The following is a 16171-nucleotide window of genomic DNA, read 5'->3' as shown; positions in this document are numbered from 1 at the left end:
AAAAGTCAGATCTCACTCCTACTTTTTTAATTGGTCCCTAGTTCATCTCATTTATAAGGCGGCAAAAAATGAATAAGTTGAACCAATTTGTAGTTAACAAATTTTTGTTGGCTTAATTAAGCACATCATTCTAACGAAAATATCTTGATCTCTGTAAATATTTAATCCTCAAGTAGAAAATTATAGCTGCTCGTCAAGTCAAAATGATTTAATGATGCAATTAAATCGTGTGCTTAATGTGGTAGAGAGGGTTGCTTGCCTGCCATAAATTACGATGATCTTCAAATCCAGAGCTCTAATAAGCACTCGAGACCAAAAGTAAATTCAAAAATGGCTTCCACCAATTGCCTCAACGTAGTCTCCTTCCAATATGCAAATAACCTTTTGTTTCATAAGCCTGAGTTCTCACCGAGTAACTCAAGCTTTCCATCCCATATGCTTAAAACTAACAGAGCTCCGACTCTCTGCTCTTTAATACTTAACCAAGATAGAGGGACTTCAACGGAACATAATCGCCGGGAGCTTTTGACAGCATCAAGAACATCGGAGGTTTTCCATCTAATTGATCGAACGGAAGAGACTTCGTTTATTACGGGAAAATTCGGGAGGTATGGAGGAATCTTCGTGCCGGAGACACTCATCAGTTCTTTGAACAAGCTGGCTGCTGAATTTTATCTGATACTGCGTGATCCCCAGTTTCAAGTACTTGATCTCTTCTGCATGCATGCTCATATATCAAATAACTGTTTTCTAAACCCAAATTTAAATTCAGTAGTTATTCTCATCCGAACTTTCTGAAATTTACTGCTTGTTCGTAGGAAGAGCTTGCCACGGTGCTAAGAGATTACGTGGGACGTGAAACTCCACTGTACTTTGCTCAGAGGTTAACAGATTATTACAAAAATTGCAGAGGAGGAGGCCCAGATATTTACTTAAAGAGGGAAGATCTTAACCACGGCGGAGCACACAAAATCAACAACGCAGTTGCTCAAGCTATGCTTGCAAAACGCATGGCCCGGAAAAGTGTGATAGCCGCCACAGGTGCCGGCCAGCATGGCGTTGCAACAGCCGCTGCATGTGCTAAATATGGCCTTGAGTGTACGATATTCATGGGGGATGTGGATATGGAGAGGCAATCAGCCAACGTGTTGCTAATGAAGCATCTTGGTGCTCAGGTACTACTCGTACTATCGAAAATTAAGTACGATTTCACGAATCCTATCAAAAGTCAAAACATTTGAAACTACAATCTATAAATGTTCTAGGTGAAATCTGTTCAAGGAACATTGAAGGATGCAACATCTGAAGCAATAAGAAACTGGGTCGGAGATTTGGAGTGCAGCTACTATTTATCAGGGACAGCGGTGGGGCCACACCCATGCCCGAGTATGGTAAGAGAATTCCAGTCGGTGATCGGAAGAGAAACAAGAAAACAGGGGATAGAGAAATGGAGTGGGAAACCGGATGTTTTAGTAGCCTGCGTGGGTGGTGGATCAAATGCATTGGGGCTGTTTCATGAATTTGTTAGAGACGACGAAGTGAGATTGATCGGAGTCGAAGCCGGAGGTTATGGAATAGAGAGTGGGAAGCACTCCGCCACACTGGCTAAAGGAGAGGTGGGAGTCTACCACGGGGCCATGAGTTACCTCTTGCAAGATGATGAGGGCCAAATCATTGGCCCACACTCAATTGGTGCCGGGTACGTTCTCGGATACACTTCCACGATCCTTCTATTTATAACCAACACATACTCACATGTATACATAAATGCGGCAAAAGAAAACTAACAAGTGAGAAAAAAATCTCAAAACTGGCCATGAGTACTCATATTGTATGAAAAAAAACTTGCAGGCTAGAGTACCCGGGTGTTAGCCCCGAGCTAAGCTTTCTCAAAGACATCGGGCGCGCCGAGTTTTACACCGTAACAGATGCAGAAGCCCTGGATGGTAATTTTTTAAAAAAATTTAGACTATTTGCCAATTCCAACAAGATACACGGATTATATTAATATATTGAACAATATTTATAACTATTGCAGCTTATGGATTGTTGTGCCGGTTAGAAGGAATATTTCCGGCCCTGGAAGCCGCTCACGCGTTGGCATACCTCGAAAGGCTTTGCCCCACTTTGCCCGATGGTAGCAAGGTGGTTGTTTGTTGCAGCGGCCGTGGAGAGAAGGACGCTGCCACAGTATTTAATCAACTACCCCAAAAACATACCCGAACGTTGGCACATATATCGCGAAACAGAGTAATCAATTCAGCTTAACGGCAATATATCACGAGTGTCGTGTCTTGATTATAACATATCAATATCTCTTTTTTTCCCCAGTACGTACGGTTGATACTCTTCTTGCACGGTAATGGCAATCCTACTACACACGGAGAAATACGGGGATCGATCTACTTAATTTGTAATGATAACAATACCAAAATATTTATAATTAGAAAATTTAATTAGGAAACAAAATACAATTTTTTGGGCAAAATTAAAAAAACAAACATTAAATGGGAAAAATATATGTTAAATATATTTATATGACCGTAAATTTGGGAAAAATCATTCTACCCATGTTTCAATTAGGATTCAGTCTCAATGTATTATTTTTTGTTAATTGATACCTGACAAAGGCTAAAATTTAGTTTCAAATTCCTGTTGACCACATTTTACCTTTTTTTTTTCTTTATATTATTTAGATACAAATGTTAAATATAAACATCTCCACCCAAATAATAATTTTTTTATTAATTTATATTAATAATAAGATTTTAACTTTTATTGAATTAGTTAAATTTTCAAGTACTAATACTGTATTTTTTTATGATATTATGATTAATATTATATTATTAATTTATCTTTTATCATTATTGTTATTATTGTTGTTTCCAATATTATTTTATTAATTATTTAATTATATATTTGAAGCCTATTCTACAATTGTGGGCATCCGTTGCTGCAATAAACCTGCATGACTTGTTGTATCCATTAAAGAACAGAGGGGCAACGTCTACTTCTAGGGACGGAGCTATATATTTTTCAATTTTTTCCCAAAATATTTCATCCTTTAAAAAATAAAAATATATTATAATATTTTCACATTTACTCATAAAATAATAATAATAATACCATATTTGAATTACACCGTTACTATCAATTGTAGCTTTGACATTAGAGACAAGAATTTCATGAAATCACAAGCTTAAATATGTAGCCAACAGTGATAAAAGAATATTTCATAAGTCCAAGAATAAATAAAGCCCTAAATGAAGGGTAAAGTATCTTTAAAGCCTTAAAGCAAACTAAAATTTTCCCCAACTCCCTGGAGAGAGAAAAGTTTGACAAAAATACCAAAACTATCCTTATTCCTTATTTAATTTTAATTGATCCTCGTGCTTCAGAAAATGGTATCAGAGCGAAAAGTTGATTTATTTCAAACACAAATTTTATTATTACTAGTAACTAATTGTATGAGAAGGAGAATTTTGAAAAAATTATGAATTCGAATTTTGGTTCGAGAAAAATAATTTACAAGGAATATTCCAATATTTTGGGATATAAACAAGTGCATCTAACTATTGTTAGATATTAGAAACAAAAAGGGAAGATACTGCACCCTCAGATAAAATCTCAGGTAAACTTATTTTTCAAACAAATAAGTTTCTAAAGATAGTTCCAGATTCCTCTAACCTCTCTTCAGATCTTAGAGAAATACAGAAGACAGTACAAAATTATGGCAATATGCTATGCTTTGTACCACAGAGGGTTGAGAAAGTCCTTGAAACCCAGGAAGAAATTCTTGGATATTAAAGGATATTCAAACAAGAATTCAAAAACTAGAACAACAACCAAGTTCTAGTAAAAGAACTTCAGGAGGATGGTTATCACCATCATTTGGTACTGAACCTTTGTTAAATCAGCAAGGGAAGACCAGAGTGGTGTCAAAATCTTTGACTGAAGAAGAAAAGATGATCAATCTAATTAAGTCTGTCTCATAAAAGAAATTAATCTGATGACAACTTTAGAAGGGATTGGTCTGGAGGATCTACAAGAGCTTGCGGAATCTTTCGCAAATATCAAAGTAGTAGATCTAAAGATGAACACAGCAATAGGTTAAACACCACCTGCTATAACTTGGTCATCTTCTCAGGAACCACCAAAAGAAAGTATGGGATCTCATAATATAAATATGAGAGAATCTCAAACTGATTTCCATACTGGTGGAAGATCACACCCAGCGGGAACAAGGGCATGGAGAAATCAAATTCCTTTGCACCAAACACCCTATGGGAAAACTGTTTTGGATCCTATACATCCTCACGGGGTTATGCTTAACCTTGATGTATTAGACTTCAAAAACAGAGAAGATCTCATAGACAATTGGACATCTTCTATGAGGATTGCAACAGGAACACTTAATCTCAACAAAGAAGGATTCATTAAACTGTTAGAAATGAGTCTTATGGGATCAGTGAAAATTGCTTGGGACATGACTTCTTTAGACATGAAAGAGTCAGTCCTAGCTGGTGAATCTCTTAGTGAGATCGTTGGAAAAATGGCTACCCTATTTAAAGCACATTTTATAGGAGTAGACTATTTCAATAGTCAAGATACAGAGAAGAAGAAGAAATACACTCAAGCTCTGTATAGTCTTGAATTACATGACATATGTTTGGTGGATAAATACATTATGTTATTCACTAAATATAGATGGAATTCAGGAGTCGAAGAAGATATAGCTATGCAGCTTTTCTTCGCAAAAATGCCAAGCCCTTGGAGAGAAATGCTCATAAGTGAATACGTACCTGGTAATCCAGATACGTTGGCAAGAAGAGCCTCTTTCCTTAAAAGAAAGTTGGCAGAATGGTGTCACATGGCAGCATTACAAAAGAATTACAAATGACTAAGGGGTATCAACAAAAGAACTCCTTTGTGTTGTAAGGAAAATGATCTTCCAACAATTATTGGAAGTAAACCACAAATATATAAAAGGAAAAGTTTTAGAACTCATCCTTATGCTCGAAGTGGAAGAAGTTCTTGGAAACCAAAAACAGTATGGTCTAGACAGAAAGCCAGATCTTACAAATCTGGACAAAGAAGCGTACCATAAAGAAGTAGGATATCATCCCAAGCATCGAGTTCATCTCGAAGCACAGGAAGAACACCTACAAAGAAAACTTTCAGAAGAGCTCATACTCGGGCTAATGAAAGTTTCAAGAACTGTAATTGCTGGACATGTGGAGCAAGGGGTCATATCTCGACCAAATGTCCAGAAAATGAAAAAAGAGGTATTAAACGCTTTGATCCACCCCGGATATTGAAGAAGCAGTTTATTACCAAAATCTTATTCAAGTATACCGGTTTGAGGATATTGCCTCAGATGAAAGTATATATGAAGAAGAAGAAGTCTTAAGTCAGGAAGAATCTGATGGAACAGAATCGGAATCTGACTGAAGACGAGGTGTTTCGACACGAAACACATGAAAATCTGTCTGGATTTTTCAGCCAGACTACAATATCTCATAACATGGTTCAAAGAATCATGAGAGAAAATCCGAGTCTACAGAGATATCAAGGTTTCTCTGAACGACAGGTAGAAAAATTCTTAGGAAGTCTTGGCCTAAGAAACAAAAAGCATCATCTAATCTGTAAAGTTTCTAGAAGGGAAATGGTAATCCCGATGGAACTTACAGGAAATAGAATGTAGATGCAGTTAATTCCTTCCGAAGAAATTAAGGAGGAATTACAAAAACTCAAGATAGAAGTAGCAAGGACTATGTCCTGGATTCATATCGGAGCAATCCAGATTATGATAAAGGCTACTTTCAAAGAAGGGCTAGATTCGCCTGTTGATATTGCTATATGCGATAAAAGAATGGGGAATCTACAAGATTCAGTACTGGGAACAATCTCAGGAAACCTCTGTGCAGGGAAGATTGTAGGAGTATTCTACCCAAGGATATCCTACAACCTGGCAGATCGAGATTTCAGCCGAGCCTTGACATTACATCAAATCTTCAAGGAAAAAAGGCTGATGAAAGAAGGTAATAGGCCATATTATATTACCTATCAGATTTCATATGCTCTATTTAATACACATCATTCTGAATTGTTATTAGAAATGAGTTTATTGAAATCCCTGAGATATTCGGAAAAGCTGCTCAGGCAATTTATCCAGAAAGAGTCGAGTTTCCTTTAATACAGGAAACAAATATCCAGATCCCAGACAAACCGATTCTACAAAAGAATCAAAGTCTTAGATTGGAATCAAGAAGACTATCTTTTCAAGGAGATAGAATTACAAGTTACAGATGGAAAAAAACGCCTGTCATAGAAACCCAACAGGAGCTGAAAAGTTTCTCTACAATGAGAAAGCTTAGATGCCCAGAAGGGTGGAAGGAAGTAGAAATAGTATTTGATATTACGAAGAAAAGGAATCAATTTCTTTGTAATATCATATACTCTTTGGAACAACCTATGATAAAAACATACCAAGGACTGATTAATATTAGAGAATTGGAAGTTCATATCCAAGGAATTCCAGGGAAAGAATCAGATCGACTGATTCTTGGACTAGAGCTTCCCGAGGAACACAAACCTTGGAAACGTCTAGAATATGGAATGAAGTTTATGGCAGATGATAAAATGTGGAAAATCCAATGACCACAAGTTTATTTTCCATATACATTCCAGTAGGAATGTAATATGAACAATATAAGGCAGAATAATTTGCTGCTTATATTGATTCAGGAGCTGGAATCTGTACAGCGAAACGAGGAGTTTTTCCAAACAATTTGGAAGAAGAACTACCCAAGATTGCTGGAAGAGATTTTTCCAGAAGAATCTTAATTCTATGTAAAGGGATTAAGAGGATTGAAATCATGATTGATGGTGTTGGGTAAACACCTTGGTACAAGGTGAAGACATCACCAATTTATTTTCATGATACATGAGCTGACATATTGTTAGGAAATAATTTCCTACAAATGTTCAAGTCTTATACACAAGAAAATGATATTAGAAGATTAGTGTTCACAACACCATGTGATCACAAAATCATAGTCCATAGACTTAGAGAGGCATTTTACAAAAAATTTCCAATCCATTTTCGCTGCAAGCGTGGTGATTCAGGAAAACTTCTGAACCCAAAAATGAGCGATTCTAGACGGTTTGGAGAAACAATGCTCCAGTTAAGAGCAGATAAGGAACTCCAACCAGAAGTTATAGAATGCCTTAAGATAACTCTACATACAAATGAAGTAGAGTTTGAAGCTAAGATATCATTGGAAGATGTCAACAAGAGGATCAAAGAAAATTATAATGAAGATCCCTTGGCATGGTGGGACAAAAATCAAATTAAGGCTTGTCTTAAGATCAAGGAAGGCAAAGAGTATGAATTTGTACGTTGTAAACCCATCCCAATGAATATCATTGATCAAAGGGATATGCAGATTATAATCAAGGAACATTTGGACATTGGTTTAATCAAAGCAGGTATGTCACCATATAGCAGTCCAGGTTTTCTGGTAAGAAATCATGGTGAGATTAAACGAGGAAAACCCAGATTAGTTATTAATTATAAAAAATTAATAAAATTCTGGAGTTTGATGGGTATTTTATACCTAGTAGAGAACATTTGATTAGTTGCATTCGCAATGCCAAAATATTCTCTAAATTTGATTGGAAGTCCGGATTCTATCAAATTCGGATGCAGGAAGAAAGCAAGAAATTCACAGCTTTCTCCACACCTCAAGGACATTATATTTGGGAAGTATTACCAATGAGATTGGCCATTATTCTTACATGCAAAGAAATTCACTTTGAAAGTTGATAATACACAGGTGAAAGCATTCTTAAGGAATAGAATTGAATCTAAACCAGATAAAGCCAGATTATTAAGATGGCAAGCATTATGTCAGAATTATATTTTTGATATTGTGATAATAAAATCTCATCAAAATATTCTTGCAGATTTTTTTACAAGAGATAGACAGCATTGACATTGATGATATTATCAAGATACAGAGACATTTAAGGGAACACCTTGAAATGCTTCAAACCGAGTTCAACAAGTTGGCCGTTAACGCAGAAGTTGCGGGAAGGCTACAACAAGCTGATAAGAGAATTTTCTCTGATCGAATTACTGATTGTTTACAAGCATATACTCAGTTATGGTCTGTGATGCAAAGGCTTATCCTCCAAGGCATTGAGAAGCCATTGTTTTCCCAAATGGAGAGTTTTCGAGTACAGGACTCTATACCTGTAGCGGGAGATTCAAATACCCCTTGCACAAGTGTTAAGTCGGGATCATCACCAGATGAGTCGGCTAAAACAAAAATTGAGACTCCTGATCCTTATCTTGAGTCTTCAAGTCAACCATTCACCTCGGGGATTGAAGAGGAGAGATCAACCTTAGGCCTCGTATTGACAAAGAAAAATCTAAGGTTGGTACTAACGAAGCAACAATTTCTCCATTTCAGATTTATCAGCAGAATTGGGAGAAATTGAAAACAAAAATTGGAATCAACCCAGCTACTAACAGGGTTGATGTTTCAGGAAAATATCCAAGGGTATGGATGAAACCAAATTCATATCCAAAGGAGGTAAAAGCATTGTATGAATTCGGGGCTCTTGCCTCAGTTTATACCACATCACCCAGCTTTCCGGAAATCTCAGGTATACCAAAGTGGATCTAGGAAGCTGTTCACGAGACTTGGGCGAATAATGATTATTTGTCCAGAGGAGATGTTTTGGAGCTATACTTCTTTAGTGCAGCACCAGAACCAGCAGGAAAAGACTCCCATGAAGCCTTTCATTTCATTAATTTAAGGAGGCCGGATATAAATGTTCAAAAATTTATCAAAGACCCTCCAACAGAAGAAACACCCCTGGTTGCTTCGATTTCTGAAGATGAGATATCTACACGAAGAGCATGGGCTTTATGGGTTTGTCTCACTGAGATGGACAAAGTCAAGTTCCCGTTCAAATTTTATAATCATTCAGTGAACGGATCGTTCCTTTTAAACACCATGACAGGAAAGACCACAAGTTTTGCAGAAGATTTATTCGAAAAAAAGAGAAATCTTTTGTGGAACAGCAAGCTGCCGGCCAGTAAAGAGACTCGTCGAAAATTCTGCAACGTGACACACATAGGAAGATGGTCAGAAAACATCTGCCTTGAATGCCAAAACCAGAAGGAACCTGAATTCGGTAAAGGATTCAAACCGAGATCTGATCGAAAACACTTTACCGACACAAGCACAAGTGGGGATGGACCACAATCACATTTTCCTCGAGGACACCGAAAGGCAAAGATTCCTCGACAAAGTTAAAAGGAACATGTGAGCATCCTAGCAAAAAAGAAGGACCACCATGTGAAAAATCATGTGGGTAGAATTCAAGGACCACCAATAATCGGTGGAAAAAGAACAAGGACCACCAATAATAGATGGAAAATGACAAAGGACATTGGATTCCTTATCTTTAAAGATAATGGAAATCTAAAAAACAGACAAGAAACTGGAGCCAAATAAATCTATAAATAAGACTAAATGAGAACTAGTAACTCACACCAGACTTAAACCAAAACTGGAAACAAAATGTATTTTTCATATCTCAGAGTTTCCAGGAAAAGGATTAAGGCAACAAGAAAAGAGCTGAAAAATTTCAAAGAATTTCAAAAGAGGCTCGAAGAAACAGAAAAAAAAATACAAGCTGATCTGATCTGATCCAGGTGCATATAAACTATTTATGCCGACAGATAAAAATTCAAGAAATGACTGTTTCTAGATTAATGATCTAGAAGAAGACAATCAAGAAAGATGGAGGGACCATCTTAAGAGGACTACTCAACCACTACATGGTCCATATGCAAGCTGTAAAAGCTTATCAAGATTTGAAGTCCGAGTTTCAAATCCGAAGAAGCCTTATATAAATAAAGAAGCAGAAGGAAGATGAAGGCATCGATCAACCTCTTCATTTTTCTTCAAACCATTTGTAATAATTTTCTTTCAAGTGTATGTGTGTAGTGAGTTCAGCTACTATAAACAAGTTTCATCTCCTCTACAGGAGGTAACTATGTATTAATAAATGTATGTGTTTGAATAAAAGAGATATTTGCTCTAGCCTCTCTCATGTATTATTTTCAAAGTTTTATCTTTTATTGTACACTCTAAGGTAGGAAACGAATTAGAGTTGTGCCAAGTACTACTGAAGGAATCTGCGTCTGTAACCATCGGTTGCGATCGTATGGTTGGACTGTGAGGAGAAGTTCGTAAAATACGGTGGATATAACCCGGCGGTACTCCGGTCAAAGAGATAAAAAAATTTAATTTATTTTACGGAAACATGATGGACTTTTAATCATAAAAGAAAAGCAATTAATTTTGAATAAGGTTGAGAGGTATTTTGGGAAAAGAGGGAGTGAAAATAAAGTTGAAAGATTTTGGGGAGTGTTTGGTAAGTTGCCCATAAATAAATGAATATGTCATCATCTGAGGCAGAAATAGTCAACATTTGGACACTTGAGACGATTTTTACAATTCACACGAGAAAATGATTTTAAAAATAACTAAACAGTAAATTACCATGAAAACCACAAAGTACTCCAATATGAAACGTGTATATATATTTATAATTTTTGTAAAATTTGGTAAAAAAATTTTAAATTGAATTAGGCAGAACCGGATCTTGACCGTCGATTCCTTAACTCGGCCCTTTGGTTTAGGGTCGGGATTTTGGTGGCCAGGTTTAGCTGTACCCTACTAGCTTGTGTTTAAAAAAAAATTATCTAACAAATTCAATCCCAAATAGGTTCGCCTGTCCTACTGGCCGGCACTAGCTTATAGCCCATTCCAAATCGTGGCAGTAATTTAGCGCAATAAACATGCATGGTGCCAAGTTATATATACCCATTGAAAAAAAAAATGTAATTGACGTAATTAAATATATTATCTTGCTTAATAAACAAGGGAATCAATCCGAATCGGGTTTCGATCTTTTTAGACCGCTTTGTTAACAAAACAAAACTTTACTAAAAACAGGAAAATATGAATTTGAAGACCTAAATGAAGGACTTTGCTTAACATGAATGTTGTTAATTGACCCACTTACCATCATAAAAATTGCCCTTTTTTGTCCAAATAAAACATTACCCAAAATCAGCTAAATTTTAGTTGCTTTATTTGGTCTTCCGGTGATCCCAATATTCCAAAAAGACATCTACTATGGGAGTATACATCTCAACTCTGGAGCATGCAGTTTGATGTGGGAGTGTGTAGATGAAAATGGGTCGGGTCCACTGGAATTTAAGATCGGACCAATTAAACTTTTGGAAAGACATGCTCAGCCAAATCGATAAAATTTTAATACATATCTAATCTATATCTAAAGTTTAATGGGTTGGATGCATTAGATCCATCACACAAACTAGACAATCAGAGTTATATTTTCCAAATATCTAAATGTTTTTTAGTAATTCTTTTTAAAAAATAATTCAGCAAGAGGCTTTTTAAAAAATTAATTCTACCAAATCAACTAGTTAAATATAATATGACAAGTATTTATCTACAAATAAACAATGATATAAAATTTGTCAAATAATATAGATTTCTATATTATTGTAAAAATATCATCATCATAGCACATTTCGGTTAGTTGTGGGATCGGATAAATAGATAATTAAGCGATTTTCTCACATGTCAATTTTTAAATCAAGATCTAAGATATCCACCTTAATAATATTTATCCAAATTTTCAATGACATACTCTTCTTTTTACTCCTTATATTATCCTGCTAATCTAAGATAGGTCGGATTGATATCTTGTTTGGTCTCCTCTTCACATGACCAAACCATGTTATACGTCTCTCGATAATCTTATCCTCTATGGGGGGATATACATAAATAGCTCATAATCATTTTATTTATAATTATATCTTTGCTACGTTTTGTCACACATTCATCTAAATATATTCATATCTTCTACCGCTATCTTATACATATGCAGTTCTGTAGTGGCCCAATACTTCGAGGTATAAAGCATAACTGGTCAAACAATGATCTTATAACATTATCTTTTCAATCTCTCATACATCCTTCTATGACATAAGACTTAGATGTCATCCTTCATTTCATCCATTTTGCTTCAATCATATTGTCTATATAATTTCTAATGTCTCCAGTCTTTTGGATAATAGATCATAAATAACAAAAATCTTCACTTCTTAACCGTCAATCTCAATTGGATTACACATTCGTCTATATTCAGGACCAAGGTTAAAAAATATATATTTCGTTTTTAAGCGATTAATTCTAGAACATTTACTCTCAAGAGCTTCGTGTCATCTATCTAATTTTTTTATTTATATTTTCTTTAGTTTGTATATTTGGACAATATGATCTACAAACAAAAACACCAAGGTACCTCATCCTAAATTTGTTCCGTCAGCTCATCCATAACCAAAGCAAAGAGGAAAGGGCTTGAATTCGATCCTTGATGAAGTCTTACTGCCACAGTACACATTACAACCCTTCAACAGACCTAACATTAGTTACAACACTTTCATACATGTCTTTAATGATCTCGATGTAGCAATGATGCAGATACTTCCTTCTAGGTACCCACCGAATTAATTCTCTAAGCACTCTATCATACACATTTTCTAAGTCGATAAATAACATATGCAAACTTTTTTGTTGTTCTCTACATTTCTCTATATTTTTGTAATAAAATTCACTTGGATATTATTATAAAAATATAATTAAAAATATTTATCATTTATATTAGTCCGCAACCAACGACCATGAAATAGGTAGAAACATAAACATATAATTAGAATATATTCTATATATACATAATATACATTTATACTTATTACATTACAAGATTTACCACTCGTGCTCAATCCAATACTCTTTCCAATGTTCGACGCCTATACGAAAAGAGGAGTAAAGCCAATTTGCAAGCTAGTGGACCCATTTTTTTCAATATTTCAAACAGTCTCACATATTTTGGATTCAATTTTCCTATTTTGTCGAATTGAATCACTCTTTTCATCGGAGAGATATTCGCGTATACTTTTTCTTCAACTTCAAATGTTAATAATCTCATTTTTTATGTATGTCCAACTCTTCTTGATAACTTTCTCTCCCACTTGATCTCAATGCAGGGGTGATCTAAATCTTTTTCCATAAAGTGCTTCATAATGAGTCATACCTAAACTGCTATGAAAGTTGTTGTTATAGGCAAACTCTACCAGAGGTAGGTGATCACTCCAGTTTGATCTGAAATCTAATCCACATGCGCATAACATGTCTTCAAATATTTGAATAGTTCTCTCGATCTGTCCATCAGTCTGTGAGTGGTATGATGTGCTAAGAGTTACCTTCATACCCATCGCCTCTTGGAAACTTTTCCAAATCTCGGGGCAAGTCTCGGGCCTCTGTCAGAGATAATGCTGATCGAAAATCCTTGTAATATCACTATATTATCCATGTAGAGGGCTGCCAATTTTTCCGAAATTGTAGTCCATGCATATGGTAGGAAATGTTTTGATTTACTGAGTCTATCCACAATCACCCATATCTTATTGTGGCTCTGTCGCGATTTCGGAAATTTCACTGGGAAATTCATTGAAATGTGCTCTCATTTCCATTCTGGTATTTATAATGGTTGAAGTAATCCACCGGGTTTTTGGTGTTTGACTTTCACTTTAGCATAACTAGCACTCGAAATGAAATTTACAACATCTCTCTTTATCCGCTCCACCAAAATTTCTTCTTTAGAACTTTGTACATTTTTGTGGTTCCAGGATAAGTGTAAATTTTGACTTGTGTGCTTATGACATGACTTCTTGTCGTAAATTTTCAGCATTTGTCACATAGTTTATCTTGCATCTAAATCATTTTGGTGGGGGCTATTTGATATTCAGAATTTTTTCGTTCCTTGACTTGAGCTTTGATTTTTTTCAAATTAGGATATTGGTTCCGACTTGGCTTAATTCTCTCACGCATACATGGTTCACCGGATACATAAGAGTATCATCTTTTTTCCCAAGTTCTTGTTGTTAGAGTAGGTGCCCGTCGAGCCAAGTGTTGGCCGAGTGTTCACAATGAAACTCTATGTATAAGCAATCTTTATTTTAGTAATATTTGATATTATTATTTTGGCACATCTTTATCTGTATACCCATGCTAGTTGCATAGATAAAGCCCTTGAATATACAAATAGTAGAAAGAATATGAGATGCTCATATGATGAGTATCATGAAACTCATATTTGTAATACTGTATATTCTAAACGGTTCCTAGTCGATTCAGCCGCCACTAAGAAGGATATAGGCCGCTAGAGTTCGAGACTAGTATCTGCGATGTGAGTACCATGTTTCATTGGTAGGGGACATTGTGATGTCCGAACATGCAGATAGGTGCTCCTTGTAGAGTGCACTGAACAACCCTCCATTAAAGGACTTTCCAAGTGGTTCTCACTTATCGAGTGGAAACGTCCTAGTTTATGGTTGTACACCATTAGTCCTTATGATCCGGGACAACATTGAGACTCTATGTGCTAGAATTACACTTTGACTTGTTTACCGACTCTCATGGGGTCATCAGGTGGAGAGGTTGGGTGTTCTGTCGAAACACATAGGAGTCGATGCATTGTAGTCGGGGATTCACCGCTTATCTTCGGGTATGGATATCCTATGTGTTATCATGTGTATGTAGGTTGAAATCTCTGGCCAGAGTATGGTGGTAATTATGAAAGGGTTTCATATATTACACCATCGATGCAACTACGACATGACACATAGTATCGATTCATTGACAACTCTCGATAAACCAATGGTTGTCGAATCGATCGGGATATATGAGTTGAAGGGACCGTACTGTACGCTAACCATAATTGAATGGTTCTTGCAGGCACTATCATTTGATACCTAGGGAATCATGTAAGCGATGCTGCTAGGCGTTTAACATGGTTGGTTGGGTATTATTAGACTTGAGTTCTGACATTCTTTTTATCAAGGTGTTGATAAGTAAGAATGGAGCAATTGGGGTATGCTCATATAAGGACATGTTTAGTCCGAATCACATGGAGATGTGAACCCACGGCTAGTTGTATCAATGAACCATTGAGGGCCACACAAGTACTAGCTTTCTAGATCCCGTTGAGAAGTAAAAATAGTTCAATGTGTTGAACGGCTTATAAAGGAGTTTATAAGCGTAAGGAAAAATAGAAGTACGACTTCTATGAGAGAAATGTAAATTTTGATTTATGGAAGTGTTCCTAAATTAAAATTTGGCCAAGAGAATAATGTATTTGAAAATTGTGATTTTCATAAACATTATTATGGACTAAATTAAATTAATTCAAGTGTTGAATTAATTAAATAATATTGGGCCTTGTAGAGCCCAATTGGAAATAATTATTTAACTAGTGGGCTTGAGTAAAATCAAGTAAAGTCTAATTGGGCTCAAATTTGTTTGAGACAATTTAAATAGTCCATGGGCCTTGTAAAAGTTACAAGCCCACTTAGAAAAGCATGCTAGGGAGGTGAAGAGTTGGGGATTACTTTTGAATAAAATATTGGTATGGCATGCACCTTTTTGGATCAACTTTTTGCTACCCCCAAAACAACTCATCCTCCCTCATTCACACAATGCAATGGCCGAAAACTTGCTTCTATTTTCTCTCCAATTTTCTTTCATTTTGTGTTCTTCAATTGTTGGAGAAAAACACTCACTTCTCAAAGAAAAATGCCATACATTTTCTAGTGCAAGTGTAAGGTGGATCTACCTAGTTGGTGGTGGGCTTGATTGGAAGAAAGGAGTCCAAAAGAAAGGTGAAGCTTGTAGATTGTCTACCTTCAAGAGCTAAGGTGTTTACACCTTAGTTGGAGCCATCATCAACCTCAAGAGGTTGATAGGTAACGATTTTCTTACATCCTATGTATGACATAGTTGTGTTTTTGTATTTGCTACACTTTAATCATGGTGGCCGAATTTTTGTTGTAAAAATCAAATTTTTTAAAACTTCCGTTGCGCTTCCGGTCACCGTAACCGATCCCTTTTCACTTGTGACTCAAATCGTCAACCACTTTGTTGGCTTCCCCTGGGTGGTAGCTGAATGTCAGATCATAGTATTTCAAGAGTTCTATCAACCTTTTTGTATATTT

General features: G+C 35.9%; 1 protein-coding gene across 1 annotated transcript; it reads left to right on the top strand.

Moving 5' to 3' along the window:
• The first annotated feature begins 279 nt into the window (after positions 1-279).
• On the top strand, positions 280-2605 carry LOC140837768 (tryptophan synthase beta chain 1-like). Its single transcript, XM_073203880.1, has 5 exons — positions 280-702; positions 819-1175; positions 1266-1699; positions 1852-1946; positions 2039-2605. The coding sequence occupies exons 1-5, from the start codon at positions 331-333 to the stop codon at positions 2266-2268; spliced, it is 1488 nt and encodes a 495-aa protein (XP_073059981.1). The 5' UTR covers positions 280-330; the 3' UTR covers positions 2269-2605.
• Positions 2606-16171: the final 13566 nt, after the last annotated feature.

The sequence above is a fragment of the Primulina eburnea genome, chromosome 8 (assembly GCF_022965805.1).
Source record: "Primulina eburnea isolate SZY01 chromosome 8, ASM2296580v1, whole genome shotgun sequence".
Taxonomy (NCBI): domain Eukaryota; kingdom Viridiplantae; phylum Streptophyta; class Magnoliopsida; order Lamiales; family Gesneriaceae; genus Primulina; species Primulina eburnea.
Note: the sequence above shows the minus strand (reverse complement) of the source record. Positions and strands in the feature narration are given on the sequence as shown.

Bases quoted from the DNA above. Each gene is read 5' to 3' on its own strand.
- LOC140837768 (XM_073203880.1), top strand. From the start codon at position 331: ATGGCTTCCACCAATTGCCTCAACGTAGTCTCCTTCCAATATGCAAAT. The intron at 1,176-1,265 runs GTACTACTCGTA...TAAATGTTCTAG, and splicing joins TGAAGCATCTTGGTGCTCAG to GTGAAATCTGTTCAAGGAAC. The intron at 1,947-2,038 runs GTAATTTTTTAA...TAACTATTGCAG, and splicing joins AGATGCAGAAGCCCTGGATG to CTTATGGATTGTTGTGCCGG.